This window comes from Phasianus colchicus, chromosome 1 (genome assembly GCF_987193195.1).
Source record: "Phasianus colchicus chromosome 1, bPhaCol1.hap1.1, whole genome shotgun sequence".
NCBI classification, from domain to species: domain Eukaryota; kingdom Metazoa; phylum Chordata; class Aves; order Galliformes; family Phasianidae; genus Phasianus; species Phasianus colchicus.
In genome coordinates, this window is record NC_143436.1 from 184628353 (window position 1) to 184656291 (window position 27939).

General features: G+C 37.8%; 1 protein-coding gene across 1 annotated transcript in view; it reads right to left on the bottom strand.

Annotated features, from left to right (window-relative positions):
* ARHGAP42 (Rho GTPase activating protein 42) overlaps positions 1 to 27939 on the bottom strand; it is a 160101-nt gene that overhangs the window by 44079 nt on the left and 88083 nt on the right. The window contains exons 5-7 of the mRNA XM_031616148.2: positions 13054 to 13155; positions 9477 to 9587; positions 1766 to 1870 (exon numbers count right to left, since the gene is read on the bottom strand). Coding sequence (XP_031472008.1) covers positions 1766 to 1870; positions 9477 to 9587; positions 13054 to 13155 — 318 coding nt within the window. The remainder of the gene's footprint in view (positions 1 to 1765; positions 1871 to 9476; positions 9588 to 13053; positions 13156 to 27939) is intronic.

The following is a 27939-nucleotide window of genomic DNA, read 5'->3' on the forward strand; positions in this document are numbered from 1 at the left end:
AGCGTAATAAGGCATGTTAAATCTTTCCCTTGAAGACAGACATAATTTAATTAATTATTAAACAGAAGGGGAGCTAAAATTCAGCTTTGAACCTTGCCAATGATATTTTTGGGGTCAAGAACAGAACTTCAGACCAAATTTAACAGAGGTCATTTTGAGCCCTTCAAGAGGCTTTAGGTCAGATGCTGTGCTACTGAATGGAGGGATTTTTCTATACTAAGAGTGCATCCCCGTTTGTCTATTAAGGTTCTAATTTTTCTTTTAAGCAACCAGGCCTTTATATGAAGTTACAGAAAACAAAGCCCAGCTGACATCTGAAGTAAGCCATTGGTCTGCTGACACATTAGAAGTGACACCGGGCTGTGTTAAGACACAGGGACCTTTTAAGAGCTGAGGGTCTGTCACTTCTTTGCTACTCCTACAGCATTTACTGCTGATACTTTGACCTGTAGGAAAGTTTTAAGAACAGAAGCAGAAGATCAGATCAACAATTCTGCAATACTGTGAGCCCTTAAAACCCAGTGCAATAGAGAGGAGAACCTCTGACAACTACAACTGACAGCCTGAACACAACTGTCCCTGAGGATTATCCTCAGCTCATCTTTCCCTGTATTTCATCTCATTCTCAGTTTGGGTGTTGCTCTGGGTGACAGGTCAACCGATATCTCAGCTGAATAAAAGCAGATGAGAATTTAGATCCACAGCCAGACTCCAAACTTCTCTGTTGCACTACATATATATATGTTTGTCTGACATAAAAATATAATTAAAAGTATTTTATGTTGATCCTTCTGCACAACATTGCATCCATCATTACCTCTGCAGTCTATTTACATAGTCAAGCTGTGCTTAAGTACTGCTTAACAAAGAATGTATTTACCTATTTCCTAATTAACATAGAAATTTAGGAAATCCTTTAATAATTCTGTTTCTACTGATCCATGCATAGAGCAAACTAAGACTTACAAAGCTACTTTTGGCCTGTGCTCTGGATTCATGTGCCTTGCTGGTACTTCAATCAGCCTCTGGACTGAACCCAATTTTCATCCTTCCACTGAAACTGTGCTATGCAACAACAGTGACCCCTTGTGCCTTCATCTAAAAGAGTCTCAACAGAAAAACAACAATTAACAAATGCAAAACTTGACAGAATAGTCTAGGAGGGTCTACAGACAGAGAACACTTGCATTTTGATCCCAGAAGAAAAGTATGATCAAACAGGAGCTTTTGCCTGATTTTCCCAAGAAGCATTTTAAATGAAATCTGTATCTGTATGTGAACAATGGACACAAAAGAGAAGGAGCCACAGGGGAAACACAGCCTTAGAAAAAGTCCCTTTTCAGCTTTCCTATAAGCCCCCTTCAGGTACTGGCAATCTGTGATCTTAAAAAAATAAACTGCAGCATTCTGTACCTGCTGGAGCTCTTTGATCCACTTATTTCAGAAGATAGGCCCCACTCTCAAGAAAACACACATTTAAGCATATGTAAACTACTGTGTTCTTAATCAAACTTGGCTGCTGTTCTGCTCTTCTGGCTCTAACTCCCACAACTCTGATTTGCAAATCACAAATTAACTACATGAATATTACATTACATTTCCAAAGTTCTTTCTGGCAGCTTTAAAAATAATTTATATGTATTCACACTTTAATTTGATTTCAGCTCACTAATACCTTCTAGGATGTAGAGCTTCCATAAAGTACTACAAGGCTACTTTAGTATCTCCAAATTAGTTTACAAAGCAAAGTACACATTATTCTTACATTCTGCAAATTGAATTGAAGCTGCTGCTTGTATGGTGCAAACTCCTGAGCCAGTTCATATCCTTCATGGTAAAATGTAAATAATCCTTGAAGAAAGGCCAAAAGCTGGAAAGACAAAATTGAAAAGCATTACTGATTTTAACATGCACTCTTAATACTTTAAATAACACGAAGATAACAGAATGTATACTAACTTGTAAATAAGAAATAGACATTGACTACAATAGTAAAGAATTGGTCTTAGCTGCTACGCACTGCATGTATTCAGCTAAGTATTAGAAAGCAAAAACTAAGAACAGCTGATTTTCCATTTGTTTTCATCAGGAAAACACTGCAAGCCTTCAGCAAAAACATCCTGCCTCTTAACTCCTGGAACACTCTGAGATTTCATTACTTGCAATGGTATTGCTTTGCTGAGCAAGAAACCTGTGGTCAGACCTTAAGAAAAAAGAGGTGTTAAAAGGCTTTTGCCTCATGAAACTGTCATTTTTATAATAATTTAATTCACAGTCCCAGTCTATTTTGTCTAATATTTCAGCTGATGGTGTGCACTTTCCAACTTCATACTATCAGAGATCGATACTTAGAATTTTTTTAAGTTAAAACTTTCCAAATGGATATTCCCAGTATGTTCTGTTGATCCTCCTCAGCTGCAGGACTACTCTAAACTTCTGCTTGTCAATATTAAAGAGATTCTTGTCAGTCCAGTTCTCCACCCTTTCAAGATTCTTCTGGATGGCATTATGACAATCTACTGTATCCATCACTCCCTCCAGTTTCAGGTCATCTATGAGTTTACTGATGGTACGCTCTATTCAATCATCCAAATCATTAGTGAAGATATTAAACAGGACTGGACTGCTGACTGGACAGTACTGACTGCTGGGGCACTCTGCTCATTAATGACCTCCAACCAGTCTTTGCACCACTGATGATTACACTCTGGGCTCAGTCGTTCAGCAAGTTTTCAACCATCCCCACTATCTGCACATCCAGCCCATACTTCAACAGCATCTCTGTAAGATCTTACAGTGGACAGAGTCAAAGGTCTTACTGAAGCCCAGGAATATGATACATAGTGTTCCTCTCTCATCTATCAGCCTGCTGATTTTATTATAGAAGTTTATGAGTTGGTCAGGCATGACTTCCTCTTGGTGAATCCATGCTGACTACATCCGATGATTGTCTTCTCCTTCATGTGCCTTGAAATGATTTGCAGGATGCCATCCCCTTTCAAGGATAGAGGTGAGGGTCCTCCTTCTTGCTTGTCTTGAGAGTGACATTTGCTTTCTTCCAGACTTTGGGCACTTCTCCCAGTTGCCATCATCTTCAAGCTGAGATTACAGAGTAGCTTCACCATCATAATTACCAGCTCACTGAGCATTTCTGGCTGCATCCTAGCAGGGCCTACAGACTTGCAAATTTTCAGTTCGCTCTTGTATTCCCTGACTTGATCCTCTTCTATCAAATGTTCATTTTTCTTTCCCTGGCCATTCAGCCTGGCCTCTGGGACCTGGGGTTCCTGAAAGCTGGTCTTGCTGGTAAGGATTGAAGCAAAGAAAGTATTCGGTACCTTGGTCTTTTCACTGTCCGAGGTAACCATGTCTTCTGTTTCATTAAGGAGAAGACTTTCATTTTCCCTCGTCTTCCTTTTGTCATTGAGACATTTGCAGAAGCCCTTATTATCCATGATGTCCTTGGCCAGATAAAGTTTTGTATGGGCTTTACTATTCCAAACTTCATCCCTAGTTGCTCAGACAGTGTCTCTGTATTCCTCTGAGGCTACCAGTCCCTGCTTCCACACTCTGGAAACTACCACAGTTTGACAGATGAGAGGTGAAGGACATAGCTCTCTAGGCAGAGGAACAAATGTGATGTCATGCATACCTCACATCCTTGTGCCCTGGTATCATGGAGATCTTCAAAGAACATTTCTGACACAGAAAGTGAGTTCTGCCACATGTTAAATCAGCTGCCACAAGTTAAATCAGCTTCAGCTTTATACACCATCGATGCAGCCAGAAATAAAAATGTGAACACGTGACTGGGACTTCTCTCTTGTTTTTTACTGGTATTGCAGGATCAAATACAGTCATGACATCAGACAGAAATCTCCTGGTTATCCAGGGGTAAGCAGTAACAGTCACAGAGCCTAAGGAGCTGAGAAAATCCTTGAGTATAAAAGCCAAGGGTTCTCTACAATGGATGTGAACCACATCCCACTAACAAACAATGAAGACAATCTAGCAAAGTATTTCACAGCTTGTGTAAATTATCTTAGCTTGTAATTTCCACCTGCCCACTTAAAATCATTATCTCAGCCAAAGACTTGGATCTTAAAGCTTCTTATTGGTTATTTAATGGATTCCAAAGAAGACCCAAATGACTATTTATCCTAAAAAGCTCCAATTATGTGAACAGCTATATAAATTTCCATAATTTTAAGGTTTAAAACATTATTCCAACTCTTCAAAAAAAATCAATTTTCCTTTTCTTATGAATAAAATTTAAAAGAAATAGCAAATTATAACTAAAGCCCAGCCTACAGTCCAGATCCAGTTATTCATCTCCATCCCCAAATAGAGCTCCTATAGCTGCATAACTACTCCTGTGCATACTCTACCTTGTTTAAATAAAAATAAAGAGGATTAACTTATGTGTAAGCAGGAATCTACTGATCAACCTTGCCTTTTTGGTTTAAGAAGTATTACAGGAATACTGTAAGCTCCCAGCAAAACTGTAGCCAGAGCAGAACATTAAAGCACAACAAAATTTCACCAAAAGATCTCGTGGTAGAAAGATGCAGTATGCCAGGTTACGTATAAATTGTAAAGATCAATTTAAAGGGTATTTCTGAAGAACACAGCTATAAACTATTTAAATTTCAGCTTGAATACTGAAAGAAAACCAGCTTCCATTATACAAACGGCTTCAACGTTGAAGAAGCATGAAGAAACACTGGGGACAAAAAGATTTAACACTAGATGGCAGCAAAGCTGAATTTATTGGAAAGAAAAAAAATAGCAAAATGAAAACGGGGAAAAAAAAAAAAAAAAAAAGGGAAGTTTGAATACATTTTAAGTCTTGTTCAGGCATTCTGGCAGTTGTCTCTCGCAGAGCACCTGGACTTGAGAATCTCCTGGTCAAATAATCTTTGATTGCACAGAAAAAAAGAAAAAAAAGGAATAATAAAAGAAAAAATGTGCTTGTCATATGCAAATCCAATTCTATTTTGTTCTAGTTCTGTTGAAACAACTGATACTGAGAATGGCATTTGCTTCTACAGATGTATGTGGACAGGGGGAACAAAAAGCACCCAGCAGGCCTGTGCTTTGAGGCATTATCCTAACCACTTCCATCAGCCCAGGCATCAGCATAGCACTGCACAGAGGAGATCTAAAAGCCAAGCACTTCTGCCCCAGGCTTATGGTCACAGTGGGGTTTTCTTGCTGCTGATGTTACCAGAGACACCGTTGTTAAGTCCACACTTATAATTTTAAAAGTATTTATGTTAGATGATGGAAAAAAATCAGCTCTTTGCATTTTTTCCCCCAGTTTATTTCAAGGTGGTCTTCACATGTTAAGAGGTGACTTGTTACACCAACCATCACATGGAACGTTCACATCATCAGTTTGAAAGGTAACACATACCTTACAGTTACCTCGTTCTGAGTACCTAATCAGTCGCGTAAACAAAAACTGAGGCCTGAGCTCAGTAACACGCTACTCACTATTCAAGGGCTTCCAGGATTTCAACACAGAACCTGAAACAAAATCCAGCTACTTCTTGAGACTTTATTTATTTTTATGTAGAGCCGCTGACCTCAAGACTGCCTGGTCATTTCATTCTCACAGGAAGGAGACTGTGCTTAGGTTTCGGATAGGAGAGGAATTTAACCTTTGGCCTGCAGCACATCAGCCAGAAGTCCCTGTCTCCTGAGTTTCATTTTATTTATAAATAGATAGTTTCATTAGGTGCTTCTCTATCAGATTAAAATGAATATAGTTAGTAATGTAGAAAATCCAAGAAAGGGGAAATTAAGTTTAACATCCAATCTCTTCAGACTAGAATCGAAGTCTCATGAAACTGCCTGCAATTATACAAAGTTGTTCTTTTCCTTTAAACATACACTTTTGTGTTTCTGTGACAGCTAATGGACCACCCCTCATTTCAGATTACGTACTGCTTATGAATTCTGTGCCCTGATTCCTCCAGGCCAGTGAGGTCTTGCTGTTATCACAGAACAGAGCAGAGCTCTGAGCAGGAGGTTCACTCTTAATGAGTGCAGCAAGCTCATGAAGCTGCACTATTTCTGGCAAGCTGCTCTGGGCCCACATAGGCAAAGCTAGGAGCAGAGATTACTGTCACTTTTTTATTTTTTAACTTGCTGCGAGGTAAACTTTAACACTGATTTAGTTTTGAGATAGAAAAAATGTAATTCATGATCTGTATGAAAAGCTTATTATTTTTCCTTGAAAAGTCCAAAACCTAGGAGAATTACAAAGAGGAGCTATCTCTTCATAAAATCACAGATTGGCTTGAGTTGGAAGGGACCTTAAAGATCATCCAGTTCCAATCCCTTGTCATAGGGATAAGGCTGCCCAAGGCCCTATCCAACCTGGCCTTGAATACCTCTAGAGATGGGACATTCACTGCTTCTATGGGCAGTCTGTGCTAGAACCTTTCCTCTCTTTTAGTTTTAAACCATTTCTTCTTGTGCTATAGCTACTTACCCATGTAAAAATCAGTGAAACATTACCACCTTGTGTCTCACAGTCCCTCCCCACTGTACTCCAGGAAGAAAAGTTCTGCACTGTTACCAGTTCTACTGTTCTAGGTTAACCCACCTGTCAGTTTTTGCCACCCTGCTTCTCCCACTCTGCTTCCCAGTGTATTTTCATCTTCTGGTACAGACAAATTGAAGAAGTTGGAAGGATCACCAGCAGATAATTTCAAGTTGTATTTCATATCATGAACTTATCCCACTTCCATACAGGCATCACAATTTCATCTTTCTCACTCACAGTGTTTCTTTTATTTTGTCAAAATCCCCTTCCAGGACTCAACAAATCAGACTGAGAATTACCTTGAGACATGACACTGAGCTGAAAATTAGACCTAAGTGACACTTAAAATTGTATAATCATAGAATTGTCAAGGTTGCAAAAGACCTTCAAGGCCCATATTGCCAAAACCTCCCTTTAGGTAGTCGTAGAGAGAGGTAAGGTCTCCCCTGATCCTTCTGTTCTCCATACAAAACAATCCCAGTTTTCTCAGCAGCTCCCCAAAAGACCTGTGCACCAGACCCCTCACAGCTTCACTGCCTTTCTCTGAATACGTGTGAGAGCCTTGATGCCTTTCTTGTAGTGCAGGGCCCCAAACTGCGCACACTACTTGAGGTGCAGCCTCAACAGAACTGAGTGCAGAAAGACAATCACCTCCCTGCTCCTGCTGAATGCACTGTTTCTGATACAAGCCAGGATGCCATCAGTCTTCTTGGGCACCTGGACACACCTCTGGCTCATGTTCAGACGATTGTCAGCTAATATTCCCAGATCCTTTGCCTTGCCACAAACAGCAGAACTCACGAGGAGGAATATACGTACAGAAACTAGGCTTTTTGCAGCATCTGAACATCTTTAGAGCACACAAAAGATGAGTAATGTAGTAATTTTTTTTGTACCTGATTTTAAAATGTTAAGCTTTATATTTATTTACTTGCATCTAGGAGCAAATGCTCATATGTCACTTACATAATCCAGGCATTGTAAAAAGCGTATTTTTAAGCCTTTTTTTTTTCTTTTGTCCCATTATATTTCACTTGACAAACTTTGCCTTATGGATTTTAGTAAATGCTTTTATTCCAAGATGTTGTACAAAACAGACTAGAAATAAAAGAAAAAAAAAACGGAATTCTGAAGGTTCAAAATTTTGACTGATATTACAACTTAACCACTATTTATATTCAGTTTGATTATAAAAAAAACACACCTGTAGCCAGAAGATATTTCCTGAAAAGGCTATCAGTACCCAGTTTGCACAGTATTTCCTGTACCTTCATCTGGAACATCCAGTAATGGACTTTATGCAGCAAATAGCCCACTACACTGAGCAGCCCACTGATCTGACACAGAAGACTAACCGATCCACTCCAAGTAAATTTTCTTTACTGGATGTGTAAATCTGGTGAGAAAAAGTCCCTAGTTCCACAACACGGAATCTACTATCAACCTCCCCTGTTTGCCTGCTCAGTATCAGCTCTCGTGTACCAATAAGTAATTTCTTCATTTTGATGATTCATAGCTGCTGCTGTGGTGGCTGACAAAGCATGCAGACAACTCCTGGTCAAAAGGATAAAGCTCAATATTTCAAACTATAATGTACATAATTAAATTTATTTTTCGCACACAGGGTGAAATATGCCCTATTTTAACTACATGAAATTGCACAACAGTATTTTCTGACGTACAGTTTCTTTTCAACATAGGAAGATTCTATTACTTTAAAAGAGCATAAAGTCTTTATACTAGGGTCAGAACTAGGTTAGGATTGCTCGGATTTTCCAAGATGTGAGAGTTTTACAGAAGGAGACAGAGAGAAACTGTCTGGATTAATTTGTGACAGGTAGAAAAATGTTCTTATTTAGCAATCCAAGCAAAGTTTTAGTCTCAAAGACTTGGCAGCTGCATGCCATGAAGAGAGGATTTCTGTCAGTACTGCAAGCTGAAATCAGTTTCATTAGCTTGCATCAATGCCAAACATTCAATATACACTACATTCTCATCTCTTAGAAAGAAGGCATCTGAGGAGCTCTTCTTGATGACACTGAGTCTTAGGGATACAATTCAACCTGTTTCAGTCAGAAGTGCATCTTTGGATAGTTAGAAGGAAGCTGGAAGGAAAAGTTATGCTTGTCACGTTCCTCCTTCACAAAAGATGATCTGCTCTGCTCAGTATGCATAACAGGAAGGGACAGATGACATTGGAAGCTGTCTGTCAATGGCTACAGGTGCTAACTAAGGCAAGTGGTAAGTTAGTCCCACAAGACATGAACAGTATGATTACTACTAATATGCTACAGAGATATGCTAGCACATCACACTGAACAGCTTCTGGTCCTGACTGTCCCAGCAGGTATCTCAAGGCTGTGATGTGGTCCAAGAGGAAATCCCAGATGTAAAATCCCAGATCTATATAAGGACCGTAGAGTACAATTTCATCTTCCTTTTTTTGGCATGTCAAAGCATGTTTTCTTTTTATACACAGTAGACTGAAGGTAAATGACTCCATCAACAAGAAATATGTGCACCTGTCCTACAGAAGAACTAATTTTTCATATTATTTCATGTATAAATTAGAAGAACATATGTATATACTGCCTATAGGGAATATTTAAATCCAAAAGCTATCTCAGAATTTCAGACATGAAACCATGATATTGGGAAATATCCAGTATATGATGCACAGATAAAACATCACATGTTGTCCCATTAAAACGTTATGCATGCTCCAAGCCATCTGGCATTTCACTTCACAGTATTTATGATACTCTTACATAAACCTTTAATAACCATGGAAATTCTGAAGCCAAGATTTCAATGCCTGCCTGTATGCAAATGCACTGTAATCACAATTTTAAAAGAGAGAGAAATATTTATTTTATATAAATATATGCATTGTAAATTCAGAAAGAATAAAACATAAACTTACAGGTTCAACAAATTCAAATTTCTTTTTCTCTTGTACTTCTTGAATTTTAAAAACATATTCCAATGATGCTTCATAAAAGTTTTGATGCTCTCTGTCAATCTGTGTATCTGCCTAAAAGACAAGATGAAATATAATATGTTTACTCTCTTATGATTGCTTTAAAACCTTATTTTGTTGTTTGTAAACAGATCTTTCATAAGATTACTTTACAATTTTCAATTTTCCCTGACGGTTTTCAATTTTCCCTGAAAAATAAAATGCCTACTTAAAATAGATAAATGCAAGTTACGGAAGAAATATTATTCAGCTTTATCTCATGTCATTTCCATGGTGTTTTTTGTTTTCCTCTTTCCTTTGCACTTCTATATTCTACTTTTGAGGAGAGGTTGAAAGGAAAGAAAGAAAGGCAGAAGTAGGAATCTCTGTCCCTGGCATTTTCAAAGATTTTCAAAGTAGAAAACAAGGTAGTAATCTAGGGCTTCAACAATATCTTTCAAGTCATTCAGTACCAGCATTCCCTTTCCATGTCTATAGAAAGAAATCAGGAAATGGATTAAAAATACTGATATTATGAAACATTAATCAAACACTCAACATTGTAAGAATTGAGAGCTTTACCACAAAAGTAACTGTCACATGCCATTTGTATAGTGCTTTCAGCTACTGTTTTCTTTCGCACTCTGTGTTAATAGTTTTAATTCACAAAAAATGTTACGAAAGTAACACTATAGACACCCACAGAACCAGTTGCTACTACTTTGGGGCAGGATCCTGACTCATACAAGTGCACTCGAGCAGCACTTCAGACAGCTTTCAGTTTTCATATTTAATTTTAAAGAAATGTAATTTGGTTTCAGCAGTGAGCTATTCAACACAATAGTGTTTAAAGACCCAATTAAGTCAATCTCTATTCTGAACAGCATTTTAGCAGACTGTACCAGTACTTATGATAACTCAAGGCTATCTCAAATATGGATGGGTTCCTACATTAAGACCATAAACACCACAGCTGTACAGGTACTAAATGAGGGCTACAGAGACAGTGAAGTATCCAGAGGGGAAGAGGCTGAGGTCCCCTGGTATCCTCAGCCCAGAGCAGAGCAGGCTGAAGGGAGGCCTAATGGCGGCTGCAGCTCCTCACAGGGAGCGGAGGGCAGCGCTGAGCTCTGCTCTGTGTGACAGCATCAAAAAGGCAGTACTTTGGAGCTGCTTTCTGATGCTAAGGAAAAAAAAATACTAATCATCCAGATGAACTGTGTCAACAGTCCTCTAGGTTTTCAAAATATCCAGCACATTTCAATTACATGAACACATGCAAACCACTCTCTAAAGACTATGTTCGAACCATCGAATTTCAGGTGCTTAATTATGGTGCTCTCACCAGCACCTGATTGAGAGATGTAAAATAGCCTAAAACAGATGAACTATGCCCTTCCTATCCCTCCACCCACCAACCCACATAATGTGATGAGGTATCAAGAAATCAGCAATTAAAATGAGCAGTGGGCTAACAAGAAGTACTTTTGGTGTGATAATACTCAGTCTGTGAGTCAACAGGCATCGGCTTTTGGGCCAGGAACCGGTGCTTGACATTTTATTTATGATATGGGTACAGTCAAAACATCTCTTTGGTCAACAAGGAGATCCCACAACTATCTGTTTTAGGAAGTTCTGGAGAGGTGGGGGTTGGTCTCTTCTTCCCCGTAGCTAGAGATAGGATAAGAGGCAATTGCCTTAATTTGTGCCAGGGGAGATTTCAGTTTGGGTATCAGGAAAAAAATTTTACTGTGAAGGAGTGGTGAGGCATTGGCACAGTCTACCCAGGAAAGTGGTAGAGTCACCATCCCTGGAGGTTTTCAACAAATGTGGAGATGTGGCACAGAAGAACGTGATTAGTGGACATGGTAGGGATGGGTCGATATTTGTACTAGATGACAATAGTGGCCTTTTCCAACCTTGGTGATTCTATGATTCTACAGATTTCGTATGGTGTCTTCTGCATGTGGGAGGTCTGTGTTGCTGATTCAACACACATCTGCATAAAAATGAAGGAGATAGAAATGACAAGCTATGTCCTACGAGCTTTACAAGTGGGGTATCCAGAAAAGCAAAAGCCAATAGCCTCTGTACAAAATTTTAAATCCTGAGATGTCACTTAGGGACTTGGAAAAATTTACCCTGGTTTTTCCATTAGTTTACATATTTGAGCCAAATCCATTGTTATTCTATCACAGTTTATTAGATTCAGAGTTGCTACTTTTCACTTTAGTTTCTGTTTTTAGAATGCAATCATTCTGATGTCTCAAGAGCAAAATATTTTATTTATTTAGAGTAAAGCAGTGCTTAAGTTCACTTCTCCACATTTTGGTAACAAACTGTATTTTTCTCTGGTGCTGTTTACACTCTAACAACTGTTTCTTTATCAATACACAGAATACTTAGGAAAAGTGAAAGCTATATATACAAATCTTTGATAAATGAATGGAACAATTAACCAATCCCATATAGATAGTGTCCAATGTAAGCTGATAATTACATACACAGCTATGGCAATTCAGGATTATAAACATTATTAGAAATTTTTAATCACTACACTTCATTTAATTCAAATTACAGAGTAACTGGCAAACATGAAAGAAATCTATATTTTGTGAGTGTATGACAGTCACACATTCTGTGAAAACTCCATCAGCAAAAGTATCCTCAGGATGAAGAGTCACCATGATATAGGTAATCCCATCAAAATAACATTAAGTACTCTTGGAGAAAAGAAAAAAGAGAGATCAAATTGGCATTTTTTTTAGTGCAATTTGACTCAAACGCAAATCATAATTATTTCTGCCAGGATACAGAAAAACCCTGGAATCCTCCTACTAGATTAGAAGTCTTCACATCTTTCTATCTTTCTTTCTTTCTTTCTATCTTTCTTTCTCTCTTTCTTTCTCTCTTTCTTTCTTTCTCTTTTCTTTCTTTCCTTTCTTTCTCTCTTTCCTTTCTCTCTTTCTCTCTTTCTTTTTAAAGGTAAGAATTAGGCATACAGACTCTTTAAAGATGAAGTTATGGATACCATTTCAAAACATGCTGCAATCTCAGAATAAGGTGAAAAAAAATAAAAAGAAGCATTAAAAGCATCATTACAATCATTTCAGTTTAAAATTTATGTGAAATAGAAACATAATTGCATTGAGTAATAAACCAAATAGCAAAAAGAGCAATTCATTTTTTGAATTTCAAGTACTCCACATATACTTTATAATATAAAAGTCACAGTTTTATTGTAGTAATATAAATCATATATGTTGCTGCAACCAATAAACATTAGTTTTGCAATTTAAGGTACAGAGAGTTGGACACGTAGAATATTTCCTTATTAAAATATTTAACTGTTATGAAAACCATATTAATCTCACTCAGGAATTTATATTCACACTGAGAATAACTACAAGAAAACATCACACTTCATATAAATAAAATACAGCATGTCTATTATCATGATCTCCATGCAGTCTGGAAACTGAGTAATGAAACAGATAATAGATGATCATCAAGGACCCAGTCTGTAATTCTAAGAACTTACATCTTGCAAATGAGATTCCTTCTTCTTTGCTGATAAATTTAAGTGCTTCTCTAGGATAGAGTAATATTTCTCACTTTCCTTGTCAAATTTCTTCTTTCCATCCTGAAAAACAAACATTGTCTAGTAAAGCATTTGATTAAGCATAACAGCTAACTTAATTAAAAGAAAGAACAGATGTAAAAATATGTCTCATTATAAAACCATTTTGATCAGTTCTGAATTGAGAGTGGACTGATCCAATTAGTAAATGCTGAATTAAGTAGGACTTTTGTAATAAATAATAAATCTACACAACAGACTGGCGAAGTTTCCCATAGTGAATATATGTAGGGGTATTTTGCTAAGCAGCTCTTTTCCAAGCTTAATAAATATACCCACCTGTCTCATATTGTCTTTGTAGAAGAGGTAGGCGGTATAACTTATCTGATGATAGAGGCCTATCATCTGCATTTAAGACTAATATATACTTATTTTCATTTTCCACTCACATTCTTAAAATATGTGGATGATGGAAAAGCACATACGTGGTTGCAAAAGGAAATTGGTCCAAAAGTCTGTTTCCAATAATTTTTTGATGTGTCTGAATATTTAAGCTTGTCCCATTTAAAACAGTTATCCCATTTTTCTTTCCTAGTCCTCTTAAGCTTTTCACCATGTGCAGACAATCCTCACATTTTCACCACGAGTCTAATGCATGATGATACAAAAGGGAGCTACTGCTATAAGTAAATTAAGAAATACATTGTCTTCTGTAATCTCATTTACATTATATACTCCGAAAACGTTACATCTGATATTCATGGAAGTTTAAGAAAAATAAGCCTTTTTTTTTTTTTAAGTACCAAATTTCAGGAAACAGGAAGAGGAATTAAAGCAAATGTATGATGACTAATAATAAAAGTATAATTTTGAATTATTAAAAATGTATATACTTCAATTGAAAGCAACCCTCTGCCAGCAATTTCTACAATCTTAGGTAAGAAGTAATGATTCTTCCTAGTGTTTTACAAGTTGAACATCTTGAGAAAACAAACAAAGGTCAATGTGACCAGTCCCACTCACACATGTGCAAAAGCTATTAATGGTGAAAAACTAATTACTGGCCATAACAGTAACATCAGGTCATAATCAGAGCCGCGGTGATTCTTTACCTGACCCCTTTGTCCTTAGAAATTCTTACGAACTAAACAAACAACTAGTTTGCATTTTAGGTTGGACCTGTTTTTCTTTAACATTTCATGTGAAAGTCAGGTCAGCCAGAGAAATAAGAGATAGAAGAAAAAAACTTAATGCCATCAATGAAAACTTCTTGACTAGCTGTAACAGCAGCTTGTTACTGATTAGTTCCAGTAACCGAAGTTCACAGTGGTAACTACAAAAAAGATCCAAAACTTTATATTCTGAAAAAAGAAACAACCCATAGTTAGTGTGAAAAATATGCACAATTTAGTGTTCTTACTTCACCACAGAACTATATTCAAATATCTTCTAAAGAAATCATAGGGAAAAGACAGAACTTGATCCAGCAAAATATTAAATAAAAAGAAATACAATAAAATTCTCCACACCATTCTATATTTCATTGCAGCTATGCAAAGGAAAAGAAATATCTTGCATTTTGCCTCACAAGGGAAAGGAAAGCATATGAATTATTCTCCAAAATCATTCCCTAAAGTGTTCTGAGAAGAAAGAGAGAAGAGACAAGGTAAGACTCATCAAAAGACCAGTCAGCCATGAAATCAACTTTTACGGGACCAAAATTACAGACCAGTTCCACAGCCAGTTTTGGGGTGAATATTCAAGTCTCAGGCTCTTACAATCAAGCAAAAGTAACGCGAGTACCTCAACAGCTTCTTCAGTCACCAACAGACACCATATTCAGTTGATCACAGAACACAGATGAAGAATAGCTGCAATGAGTTGCCTGCTCGGTTATCTTCTAAGACAATGGAGTTAGGGTGCTGAACTAAAAATTAGTGATTCTACTATCAAAATCCAAGTGGCACAGGTGAAAAGGTGCCATCTGAAGGGAAACACTAACTAATGAAATCAAACCAGGAAAAGCCTTCCCCCAGCATGAAGACTACATTATTGAAAAAGAAAAGATGGGTATTGGTTGTAGGTGTAGAGAACAGACCCTACAGATCCTCTTCTTAGAGAAGTCTGCTGTCTTCCTGGGGCTTGGATGAGGGATGTCACAAGGAAACTACCTAGCCTGGTATGGCCAACAGACCACAACCCCTTACTGCTTTTCCATATAGTGAGAGATGCTACATATGGATCAAGGCCTATCAAAAAATACTTCAGGGCTTTGGAATGATGACTGAAGGAACTGAATGCACAGATCATCTTATCTTCTCTGCCTCTTGTATTGGATAAGGACATGCAAACAAATCAAAGGATCTTACTTTTAAATACCTGGCTTTGTGGCTAGTGCCATCACCAGAACTTTGTTCTTTAGACGACCAATTAGCCTACATGGCACTGGGTTTGTGGCATCAGATAGGGTTTGCCTTTCTCAAAAAGGAAGAAGGGTCCTTGGGGGAAAGTTAGTGGAGCTCTTTGGGAGGGCTTTAAACTATGTCTGAAGGGAGACGGAAGGAAGGATAGTGAGCCTTCCCATGATAAGTTGTGGTATGGAACAACTAGATAAGAGGGACAGTGTGCTAGCAGGGGCCTTGAAGGACCTGCTTCCTTGAGAAGCACTGGTAACAGTGCAGCACACGCAAAATCCCATGATGATGAGGCAGAGATTGCTGGGACAATAGGAGAAGGCAATGGAGAATAACAAGGAAAATACTTAAAGGGAATTAAGGAGTTATTTTTCAAGGAAGTGACAAGACCAGCTGCCCAGATGAAGTATCTTTACCATGCATGCAGCTTGGGAAACAAACAGGAGGAGCTGGAAGCTACTGCTCAACTAGAAACCCACAATACAGTTGTCATCACTGAAACCTGGTGGAATGATTTTCATGACTGGAGCATGGCTAGCGATGGCTACAAGTTGGGGGACAGGCGGCAATGGAGGGGAAGATATATTGCTATCTACAGCAGGGAACGAATAGAATGTGAAAAGCTGTCCCTAAAGAATAATCATGAGCAAGTGAAAAGCCTATAGATAGAGTTAGAGACCGAGGCAGCAAAGGTAGCCTTGTGATCACTGTCTGCCACAGGCCATCTGACCAAGTGGAGCCCGTTGAGGCCTTCTACCTCCAACTACAGGAGGCATCATGATTGCAAGTGCTCATCCTGCTGGGAGCCTTCAACCACAAGACATCTGCTGGAAAAGTAGCATGGCAAGCTGTAGGCAGTCCAGGAAGCTCCTGGAATGCCCTGAGGATAACTTACTGAGTCAAGCAATAGGTGGCCCCACCAGGGAGGATGCAATACTGGCCTGTTGTTCACCAATGCAAATGAACTGATTGGTGACATCAGGATTGAAGGCTGCCTAGAGTGACTGGAAAAAAGGCAACATCACACTCATTTTTAAGAAGGGTAAAAAGGATGGCCTTGGGAACTACTGACCTGTCAGTCTCACCTCTGTGTCAGGAAAGATCATGGAGCAGATCCTCCTCAAAGTTATACTAAGGCACACAGAAGATAGGGAGGTGATGCGGGAGAACTGGTTCGACTTCGGAGAGTGACAGTCAATGGCTCAGTGTCTGGATGGAGATTAGTGACAAGTAGTGTCCCACAGGAGTCAGTGCTGGGACCGATACTCTTTAATATCCCCATCAATGACATTGACAGCGGGGTCAAATGCACCCTCAGCAAGTTTGCTGATGACACCAAGTGAGATCCCTTATGACTCCTATATACCAATAAAAAAACATATTTGAATGTACCAAAGTCTCTGAAAACTGTTTATTTCATAAATATTAACAAAAAAAAAAACCAAAAAACCAACAGACTCAGAAGCAAGTGATTCATTTTCTGGAAGAGAAGAAAACTTCAGCTCATTCCAAGAGAACTCTTTCCTCACACACAGTCAGTGACTCACAAGCACACAGGCGCATCCCAAGTGAAGTCAGAAGTTTATCTCCTTCCAGCTCCAGCCTCTCATTTTTCAACTCTCAAAACACTCCATTATACAGAGCAGCTGCCCAAATGAGTCACTGGAGTCCTGGACCCTCCAGTCTATGCCTGTGAGACTAGCAATCCTGCTTTTCTGCAATCCAGGAGGTTTACGAAGTGAGTTTCCATGCGAAGCTACTGCCTTGAAGTTTAGGAAAATGGAGGACTGCCCCTGTCTGCAGATCCCATCTTGGATCAAACTGCAAGGAACAAAGAGTTGTGGCAGGAGAAGCAAGCTCAAGCTGTCCTGTTTTTGCAACAGCCAGCACCACCCATAACACAAAACATAATAACATAATGTATGTGGCCATTATGGAGATGCTGCTGCTGACCTCAGCACCATGCCCCTGGCTGCCTTTCTTCTTTGTGCATCCTTCCTTCAGACTTGGAAATGTAGCAAACTTTTTGGGGAAAATGTTAGCTAAAATATATACTAAAAAATAGACAATTCAGATAATTCTAGATAATTCAGAGGATGCTATTAAAAATAATAAAAATACACAGAAAAAGACAAATTAAAAACCGTATCAAGTTCTGCAGACTTTAAGCATTGAGTATGACTGTCTTGCCTGTTTAACTGCTCTCAGGTGGGTCAGGTCACTATGACTTAAATCAGTACAAATATATGTACAACTCTAAGTGTCTCAAATTTCCAACAACACTATTAGGAAAGCTCTTAACCAGTCACTGAACTGGAAGTTCAGCTTCTAACATGTGAGGAAGTTTCACTAATATCCAATATTCCCTTGACAGAGCCAAGTTGTACACTGCTGCATCCAAATTTACTTCTTGTTTTTACTTTCTCCTTAGATTTCCAGTATAGCTTCATTTGGAAAACGAACAATCTCCAAAAGGTGAAAATTATCTTTCATGAAATAAATTTTGCTCAACTGCAAATGTTCCAGTTAGAAGTCAACTCAAGAGACATTCTTCAATCACTTTAAAAAAATGTATGGATGTGAAAAGATTAGACGTAAATTGTCAATAAGATGATTCGATTGAGTCATGTTTGTTTCTTGTATTCAGAAAGATTTTGACCCCATGCTATAAGTAATCTAGGCATACAACTAATCACTGGCATTTTTCCCACTAATTTTAACCACAACTTGAATTTTTGTATGTGAATCAAAAAGAGATACTATATTTTGACTTCGCTTTTCCAGTGGGAATGTCAAATTTCTTTTTTTTTAACAGACTAAGTTTGCCATTACTCTATGTCCAGTATTGTGTCAAAACTTCTGTATTTACCACTAACATTGTTATAGAAACTATTCCTCTCTATTTTTCATAAAGCTGTTGCCATCCTTGCCTTTTCTTTCAATTTATTCTAGCTACAATGACTTTTCATGCTAGCATATCCTGGTTAATCTTAGATTTGTTCCTAGATAAAGTAGTTTTACTGTCTTCGTCCCGGTGTTCGTACTTAGCTTCAAAATGCTAATCTTTAAACTCTAAAGAAACCCTGCATATTTTGTTCTGACTCATTTTCAACAGCAGTGTCATTATGTAACCATTAAATAAACATATTTTGTAGGAGGTGATTTTAAAAGGATAAAAAAAAAAGGAAATGAAATGAGAAAATATCACAAAGAAACCATTTGGAGAAAAAAAATCAGTGAGAATCTCTTACTTAACTAGAAAACAAGCAAACATGAAATACAGATGCAACATTTTTTTTTCTTTTCCTACCCCCAGTTGGTCCATGCTTCTCAGCACCTCGAGTCGTAGTACAGAAACTGCAGGAAATGGTGCAGCATTTGTATGAGTAGACATGCAGCATTTTGCAGGAGTAGACAAAATTGACAGATTCGCCAGTGAAACAATCTGAAGCCATAGTGAGCTCAGCTGAATTCAGTAAAGCCTTGTTCCTTTTCTTTTTGACAAGAACTACAAAAAGGTCAATAATATGGAACACTGGGGATGGCTTGCTGCTTGGATATTAGACTTCAAATCTGTTTTTTCATTGCCTTACAAAGAAAAATTCAAAGTGCCTTTCTATGAAGTTATTGGTATTTTGTTTGGAGTTTGGGATGCTGGGGATGATCTCTTATTTGTAAACAAGGCAAATAAAAGAAGAACAATAGAGTGCAAACTGAAGTAAACTGAATCTTCAGAAGTCTGATAGGAGTTTAGATCATATAGATTTCATGGGGATGTGAGGTTCAAGTCTTAAATGCATGAGAAGAAAATCATATTATCTTTATTTCCTATTGTCTTAGGTCTTCCTTAGAAAGTTCATGGACGATGAAGGTTGTATAGTGGTATGGTTGTATAGTATCTTTTTTAAATAAAATAGTAATTATCTAAGAACACAAACTGCATTTGGATAGATGTCCAGTGGTAGGATTTCTTTTTGAAAGAGATTTTGGTTTGTTATGAGAATATTCAGAAAGCCAACATTAGGCCAAAAGGAGTAGTAAAAAGGACACCCAGAACTTTTTCCCTTCTGCTCTTCTTCACAACTAGAATGAGGGTGCAGGTCTTCTCCAAGGCTTAGAGAAAGCTACAAGCTTACAGGACCCCCATGTATGCATTGTTTGCAGATAGTATGAAGTGAAACAAAACCATATCATAAAGAAGCCATTTCTGTTTAATACGAAATAGGGTTAACACAACCATAAGTCTTGACTTACGTTACTCATAAAACTGCTTGTGAAAAATCTTTGAAACTGGAGCCAATTTCATCATGTAAAAAATTAAATTACCCAGAAACTATAAATCTTTAGATCAAGTCTTTACTAAAAAATAACCAACAAATAAACCAGCAAACTATGAAGATGCAGAAAGCAATATGGTGTGTAAGACATAATAATAATAAAAAGAACATATTGCCACTGTGAAAAATAATACAGCAATAAACGGGAAATACAGGAGTGTTCAGAAGCACTACAGCTACAAAGATAGATATTAAAAACCGGCAATTTAAAAAGTAACCTCATTTCATATCAGGTATGAGATGCATAGAACTACCAATGTATCTTAAACAGTCCCAAACTAACCTAAGCTTAGGATGGAACTCACATCTGTGTAAAACACTGAATAACCCTGCAAGAGATAATTAATTTTCAGGTTCATAAAGTTCTGAAGAAGATTATCCTTTTGTGTTGTCTTCTGTAAAGACAGATCCAACTATCAGGTAGTTTTCAAAATTTTTTTCTGGAAGTGGAGAATCTTACAGCCATTTCATAATTCTCTGTCTAATTATGTATACGTGTGTATACAGAATGTCATTACGGTGAAACTAGAAGAAGAAAAAAAGCAGAAAATTTTCACTAGTTTGATGAAATCTGTAATTCTTTTGAAATTATGAAGCAGTTATGATTAAGTGAGCAAATAAAAGCAGTTGGCCTTTAATTTATAAGAAGCTACTTGTTTCTCCCCAGAAAGATGTCTCTTGAAATGGAAAAACAATACTCTAAGTTCCCAGTACTGCTGTCAAAAGACACGCAAACCTGCCAATGCTGGCAGGTTGCAAAGCAGGACACGTTAGACTCCCTATTATTAAGCTGCAGATCTGCCGTGAGTTTATTTGGCGTTTGTCTATTCCAGGAGTAGTTGCTAGATGTCTGGGAATCTGTTAAATTCCTGCCCGAACAGCAGGACTGGTAAGTCTACACACGTAATCCAGTTTTATTGTTTTTACTGTCTACTAAATAGAAAGCATTTTGGTGGAATATCATACTTAGGCTATTATTCAGTATGTTACTGAATGCTGTACAAAGACTCCTAGAACAGCAGAAAGTGATTTTTAAAACTCTTAAGCAGGTTTAGAACACTTTTCTGAAGTCGAAAATACTTTATTACAACAGCAAGAGGGTCTCCCATTCCTAGCCAAAAGCTAGCGACCTTACATGATTTTAAAGTTACCAAAGCTGTTTAGGAATTCAGAAAAAAAAACCTTGAATTAACTCTGTACACTTTATAAAAAATTGTATGGTATAAGCTGTTAGTGTTATAAGCAATACAGTTATTTTTAAAGAAATCAATACCACTATATATGCTGATTAGAAGTTACACCAAATGATACAACTTACATGATAAAAAGAAAAGAAGCCAGCTCGGATTTGAGACATATTAATCTTCAGAAATAAAAAAACAATCAGCAATAATGCATTTTCTGATCTGGAATATTCAAAATGGCACCTACTCAAAGAAACCTGTTGCCATTAATGCTTACAAGATCAAACCTGAAAGGGGATCTCTGCCCAAGTAGAAAGCAGTAGCATTTTCTTTCTCATCATCTAGTTCAGATATGGAACATAAAGAGTTTCCAAGAGTCTTTAAAAGCATACATCACCTTTTTTGTTTCTGTTTCATTTGTATATTCAGAAAATTCAGCTCAACTCAGATGAGCCGACTGGCTTGAAGTGCCACAAATGTGAAGGACAGAGGAAAAGAACAAATTTACAATGGACAATACTCAAGGGAACTGGTGTCAATCCCAAGGAACAGGCAGCTCCAATTTTGTCCTGATTTACCACTTTAACACAGGTCTAAGCAAGGTGAAACCTCTCTGCTTCACCAAGGTGTAAACAGCTAGACATCAGTCCTTCAAGTTCAATCGTCATACAACGCTAACATCCAATGCTGTGTCAATTTCTAGTTCTTCTTGCCTTACTTGGCATGCTAGATTACCACACAAAGTGCCTTGATGCACTTGTATTGCCTTCAATCCAGAAAAAGTACAAGGAGACCATTTCACCCTCAAAAAGACAGCAAAGAATGTAGTGTTACACAGATAAATGGATTCTGAAAGATTACTTTACAACGTCACTTACTGCTTTACTTTAAAAGCAGAAGATAAAAATATATTTTTCTGAAGTAGTTATTTCTGTTTTTAAATAGTCTTTGGGATTTCTCCTGCTTGTGTCAAGTGATCTGCCAACATCCCTGACCTCCAGGCAGTAGCACACATTCAACCCAGCTTGCCTTCCCATGACACCACGTCACTGTGACGTGACCACAGCTCTTATCTGAGGAGGACCAGAGGCATGTTATGAGAAAATTATGGGAAAAAAAAAAAAAGGAAACAGTCTGGGGTTAATGTCAGAAGTGATTTTGTTTTGTTTTAAAAGCAGCTATTTTGAGTCTCTCTTGCAACACTGATAAAGAAAAACAAACTCTCACTTTGGGGGGAAAAGCCATCCCTCCCCAGCGCCAAAGCTAAATTCAGCCAGTGTGCTCAGCTTATTTTGCAGGGAGGGACAATCTCTTCACCACATCATCCATCTGGAGCGACCCTTTCTTGGCCAGCTTGACAGGCACAAATTGTTCCATGGTGGTTATCAATGATCTGCATTGTGGGACTGAGTGCATCATCAGCAAGTTTGCTGATGACGCTAAGCTGAATAGTACAGTCGACACAACTGAAGGAAGAGATGCCACCCAAGGAGACCTGGACAAGCTTAAGAAGTGGGTCCATGTGAATCTAATGTGGTTCAACAAGGCCAAATGCAAAGTGCTGTCCTTGGGTTGCAGTAATCCCAGCTATGATTACAAACTGGGAAAAGTACTCATTGAGAGAAACCCCACAGAAAGGGACTTGGAGGTTCTGATGGATGAAAAGCTGGGCATGAGCTAGCAGTGTGTGCCTGTGGCCCAGAAGGCCAAGTTGTGGATGCCCCATGTCATCCCTGCCCATGACAGAGGACTGGAATTAGGTGATCTTTAAGGTCTCTTCCAACCCAAATCATCCTACGATTCTGTGATTCAAAATAATAAAGCTGCTTCATCTGGCAGAAAGATTTGTTGGACCTCCCCTATCGCCATCAATAGACATTTAAGTCTCAGACAGTTATGCCCACTTTTCCAGCTGCTATTACCACTACACTTCGGAGTGTATCTATTTTATATTCATTGTGTGAAGAGAGAAATTGCTATGAATGGTAAGAGACTGCGTGTTTGTAAATGCCCAGAGCTCTGCAGATCTTGCTCTACAGAGAGAACAAAACCCTGGAAAATAAAAAACACCACAAAAACATGCATCATGGAGCTAAGTGTGTCAATAAAATGAGTTTCCATTTAGAACGTGAAACATTATTCTATTCTTATATACTATTCTATATATGTGTGCAGTAATGATCCATAGACTCAACTTCATCTAACTAATGCCCAAACATAATAGAAGTATTTTTATGCTATTATCTTTAAAAATCCACAGAAGAAAAGGAAGTGAAGAAAGAAATCTTCATTCTCCCTAAGACTGCTGCAAAAAACCCCACAGTTTCTAACAGAATTAGATCAACAGATTAATTGAGTCCTGTCCTGCTCCAGGCCATGGGCAGTAGGACATGGGCAAGTGGACATCCTGTATTTCCCTTAAATTTTCCTCAGGACTCTTGAGGGCTCTCATTTGCAATCCAAACTTGAGACCTGTTTTTCCTCCTTAACCTTAAGAGGTGTAGAATGTCAGCCCTCCCTACTGCGCACACTTCCCAGCTAGGAGCAAGGGAAGAAAGGACATAACAGATCTGCCTAGCCAAAATATCCTACTGAGACTGAGAAAATTTTATTTTATTTTTTAATTGAAAACATTTGCCAAATCCTTCCTGCATCTAAGCACTGATTAAGGGGTTTGGTTCCCCTGTGAACTGGAAATTAAGTCTGGAGGCAGTAAAAGATGCCTTTGCTTGTACTTTTAATCGCTGCACAGGAGGAGTGCAACAGGATTTCAGCAGCCGTTTGGGGTCAGGATGCAACCTCCCTGAATCCTTCAATGTGACACTGATTATTGTGGGCTGATTTAGATTAGCAAGGAAACAACCTTAATTTAATTAGAAAACTTGCATATTTACTTATGTGTTTATGTTCTCTTGCTATTTTTCAAAAGAAGGGGTGATGTAGGCTACCTACATTTACTTTTTTCATGAAATCATAAACAGAATTACAGGTTGGAAAAGAACTTCAAGGTCATCAAGTCCGACCATCAACCTGAACTACCAAGTCACATCATTAAACTATGTACCTTAGTGCCAGGTACACACCTCCATGGATGGGGACTCTACTACTTCCCTGGGCATCCCATTCCAATGCTTACCACCCCTTCTGTGAAAAAATTCTTCCTGATATCCAATCTAAACCTCCCTTGCAGCAACTTGAGCTCATTTCCTCACATTCTATCACTTTTCATCAGAAAGAAGAGACCAACTCTCATCTCACCATAATCTCCTTTCAGGTAATTGTAGAGAATGCTAAGGTCTCCCCTCAGCCTTCCCTTCTCCAGGCTATACAGCCTCAATTTACTTAACTATTCCTCATAACTCTTGTTTTCTAGTTTTGTTTTACTGACCATACGTTCTTAAAATCAGTTATTCTTTTTGCCAATTAAAACACACTGCATATTTACTTAATTTCACTGATTAATATGTTTATTTCAAGTCTTAATTTGTAAATGTTATGGCAGAATATGCGAAACTAAATCATCCTGCTATAGTTAATAGGAAATGTATTTTTCCTGAATTTAAATCTGTCTGCTTCTGGTTGGAAATCAAAATTTTCTTAAAGTGAAAAAACAAAAAAGTACATCTTCAGAAATTGTTTTTAGTCAACCAACCATACTAACTTTTAAGAGAAAATGAATTCTACTGAATGCATTCTAAGACAAACTTTGCCTGTTGCAACCATTTAGCATCCCCTGCTGACTGACTTCATCTTCTACTTTGTTCTCAATCAGGTAGTTCTCCTTTATTTTGGCATTACCCCAGACTTAAAGCAACCCCAAGCACAATTGGATTTTGTACATGGCCATTACTGAAAGTAAAACAAAAGCCCTATCTCAAGTTGTCCGTTGGGATCTTCTAATTAGTAACTTCATTCTCACCAGACAGTCTTCCCCACAAACAAGACTCACTGCCCTACCTCAATTAGCCAGTTCCTTTCACATATCATATTTCTTATACTAATCCCTATCAAAGCTAAATTGTCTCAGGCAGTGTGCTTTAAGTGTCCTGCTGAAACGGAGAGAGGTTTAATCCACTCCATTTCCTTGCCTGCAGAATCAGTTACTTTATCAAAAAGGATATCAGGTAACTCTGGCACATTTTTGGAAATCTGTGTTGCATTTCAACTCAAAACAGTCGGCCATCAGTCCTCCTGGCCTGGGCTGTTCCTGCTTCCTCCCCAGTCTCCTTCCCTCTCCAGTTCTGATTGACAGTAAAATGCTCCAAAACCAGGGGACACAAGCACCAGATCACGAGCCGCAGATGCAGCTTGTAATGAAACACATTCTGCCTTACCCGCTGGAGCAAGGTCATTTGTTTTTCACTGTGAAAGGAATGCTGGGATTTCCAACAATTGCTATCATTTGATTAGGTATTAAGGAAACCAGTTCACTGAATGGTCATTCTGATGTATCTCAGAGCTCTTGGATACCTATCTAGAACTCTGTTTTCAGAGCTCTCTGACGAACTTAAATATATGCGTATATCTTACGTTATGCTCCTCAGCTTTGAGGCCATACAAGTAACAAACAGTGGCTGCACACCTACATCAATTGAGCATAGAGGCAAACACAGATGGAAGAAAACATGGATTTGTTTCCCAAGTCGAAAGGAATTCACAGCTTTGAATGAATGAATGAATGAAAGTAAATAATAATAAAAAAAATAACCCTTCAGGCCAAAATAAATAACTTTATGAAACAAACAGATGGAACTGTTATGAAGAAACAAAATGCTTCTTTTAAGTCTTAAAAACAAAATTGCTTCTGTTTCCTTTGATCTGATTTAAGCTACTCTGAAGGTCAACAAACATAGGAAGAAATATTGCTAAATACTGTACTGGATGAATAAAAAGAGCCATGAAAGTTTGGCTTTATTGCACACAGCCCATCACACAATGATCTCACCACCGTTACCAGCTGGGGACTTGCAGACCACATTTACCAAAAAAGGCCAAGTGCTTCGTGCTTGAAATCTTTTCCCAGTTAGCTCACCGGGCTTTTGCTAGGATTTGTACAATAATTGCAGAGGTCATTTTTTTTTTTTTTTCATGCTCAGATGGAGTAAATCAACAGGCTATCCAATGCAAAGCCGCGTTTGTGTAGTCTCTGGAGACAACTCAGCTCTACTTAAACTGAGTGTGTACAGAAAAGGAAGAACTAAAATATGTGCAATAAAAACAGAGGAACAAGAAGTATAAATCCAAAAGAGCAAGTAATGAAGATTTGTATATTGTTAGTTTGATTACAAGTACTAATGTTTAATGGGAAGCGCTTCCCAAATTTGCTGTGTACCTTCAGCTTTTTGAAGTGTGTATGAATAATTGGTCTTTAATGCTATTCTTGTAGCATTCTAAAACACTTGAACTTTGTACTCTGAGTTTATGCTGTCCTTGTATTTGAAGTATAGTTTTGTAATGTCAACAGGATATATTTTATCCTCCATATTCTCTTTGATTTCTGCAATCATATGTTTCGCCTAAACTTCTTGTCGTTTTGAAAAAAAGAATATATATAACATTTTCATTCTTCATATTAAACACGACATTTATAGTAGCAAAATCTTGCAAAGTTATTTTTTATTATTATAACATGGTGGTCATTTTAATGAAAAATGTCATTATTAATATCTTTTGTGTGTGTGTATGCATGTATGTGGTGGGGCAGCAAGGGAGAACAGCTTGTTTTTCTCTCCAGCTGAGCTTCACCTAGTATTTCAGAAAGAAAGAAGCTGAGAAAGTCTTCTTCTAAAGCACTCTGTCTTCTCACATTCCCTTTACCCAAACCTGAAACTGATGCCTAGCAACATTTCCTATTACACATTTTAGTAAGATAGCTAACAATTCTTTGCTTTAGAAGAAGTTGTGAAACACAGCTTAACAAAGTACAAAAATGAATAATTTCAAAGCTTAGTTAAAAGAGAAATAAATAATACAACTATTGCTTATAAAATATGCTCTTAAAATGGAAGGCTGATCACAAAGACCAACTGCTTGCATCTCTAACTGCTGAAATTCCATTTCAAAGTTGGATAGAATTAATCCTATTGTTCTGTGCCAAATCTCTAAAATGCCAGACCATGAAGTGGTACAATGCAAATTACTTCTAAATTCACTACTCACGAAAGATTTAATGTTGGGGTTTTTTAAAGAGGAGAGAGATGGCAAAGAAATAGAAGTGTATTTGTGTTTCACTATGCAATTCTACACTGTTTTAACTTAATAGCAGGGAAAAGCAAGCTCAAACCTGGTAATATAGAACAGATAGTAACACTTGTTTAGAGAAGACGCCTTTACAGAATATCTCAAATAAAAAATGACATTCTTAGTGTTCTGTGAAACTTGGTGTAGAAATCCAAATAAGAACACGTTCAAGTTTCTTGTTTGCTATCAATTCACAACACTCCAGAGGAGTTCAAAGAGTTGAATCTCTACAGATACATAAATAGCAGCCTAAACTCGTTCTATATCTACACGAGTTCAAAAATTCTCAAGGCTATAACCAAGTGAACAGCAACAGAGGTAAGTACTCCGATTGTGTTCTCTATTTCACTAAAAATGAATTTCAAAAAAAATACCCAAATATCTCCTATATTTCAGACTGGTCTTGTTATTTCTAGATTGCATGTTTCTATTTCTATTGGAGAAATTTTTATTTTTCTATAAAATCAATTCAGTGGGATATGTATGAAACTGCTTGATATGAAACTGACAAGGGGTAATGACTTCAAGTTGAGATAAGGGAGGTTCAGGTTGGATATAAACAAAAATTTCTCCTCTGAAAAACTGGTAATGCATTGGAACAGGCTGCCCAGGGGGACGGTGGAGTCATCATCCACAGAGACGTTCAAGAAATGCAGAGAGGTGGAGCTGAGG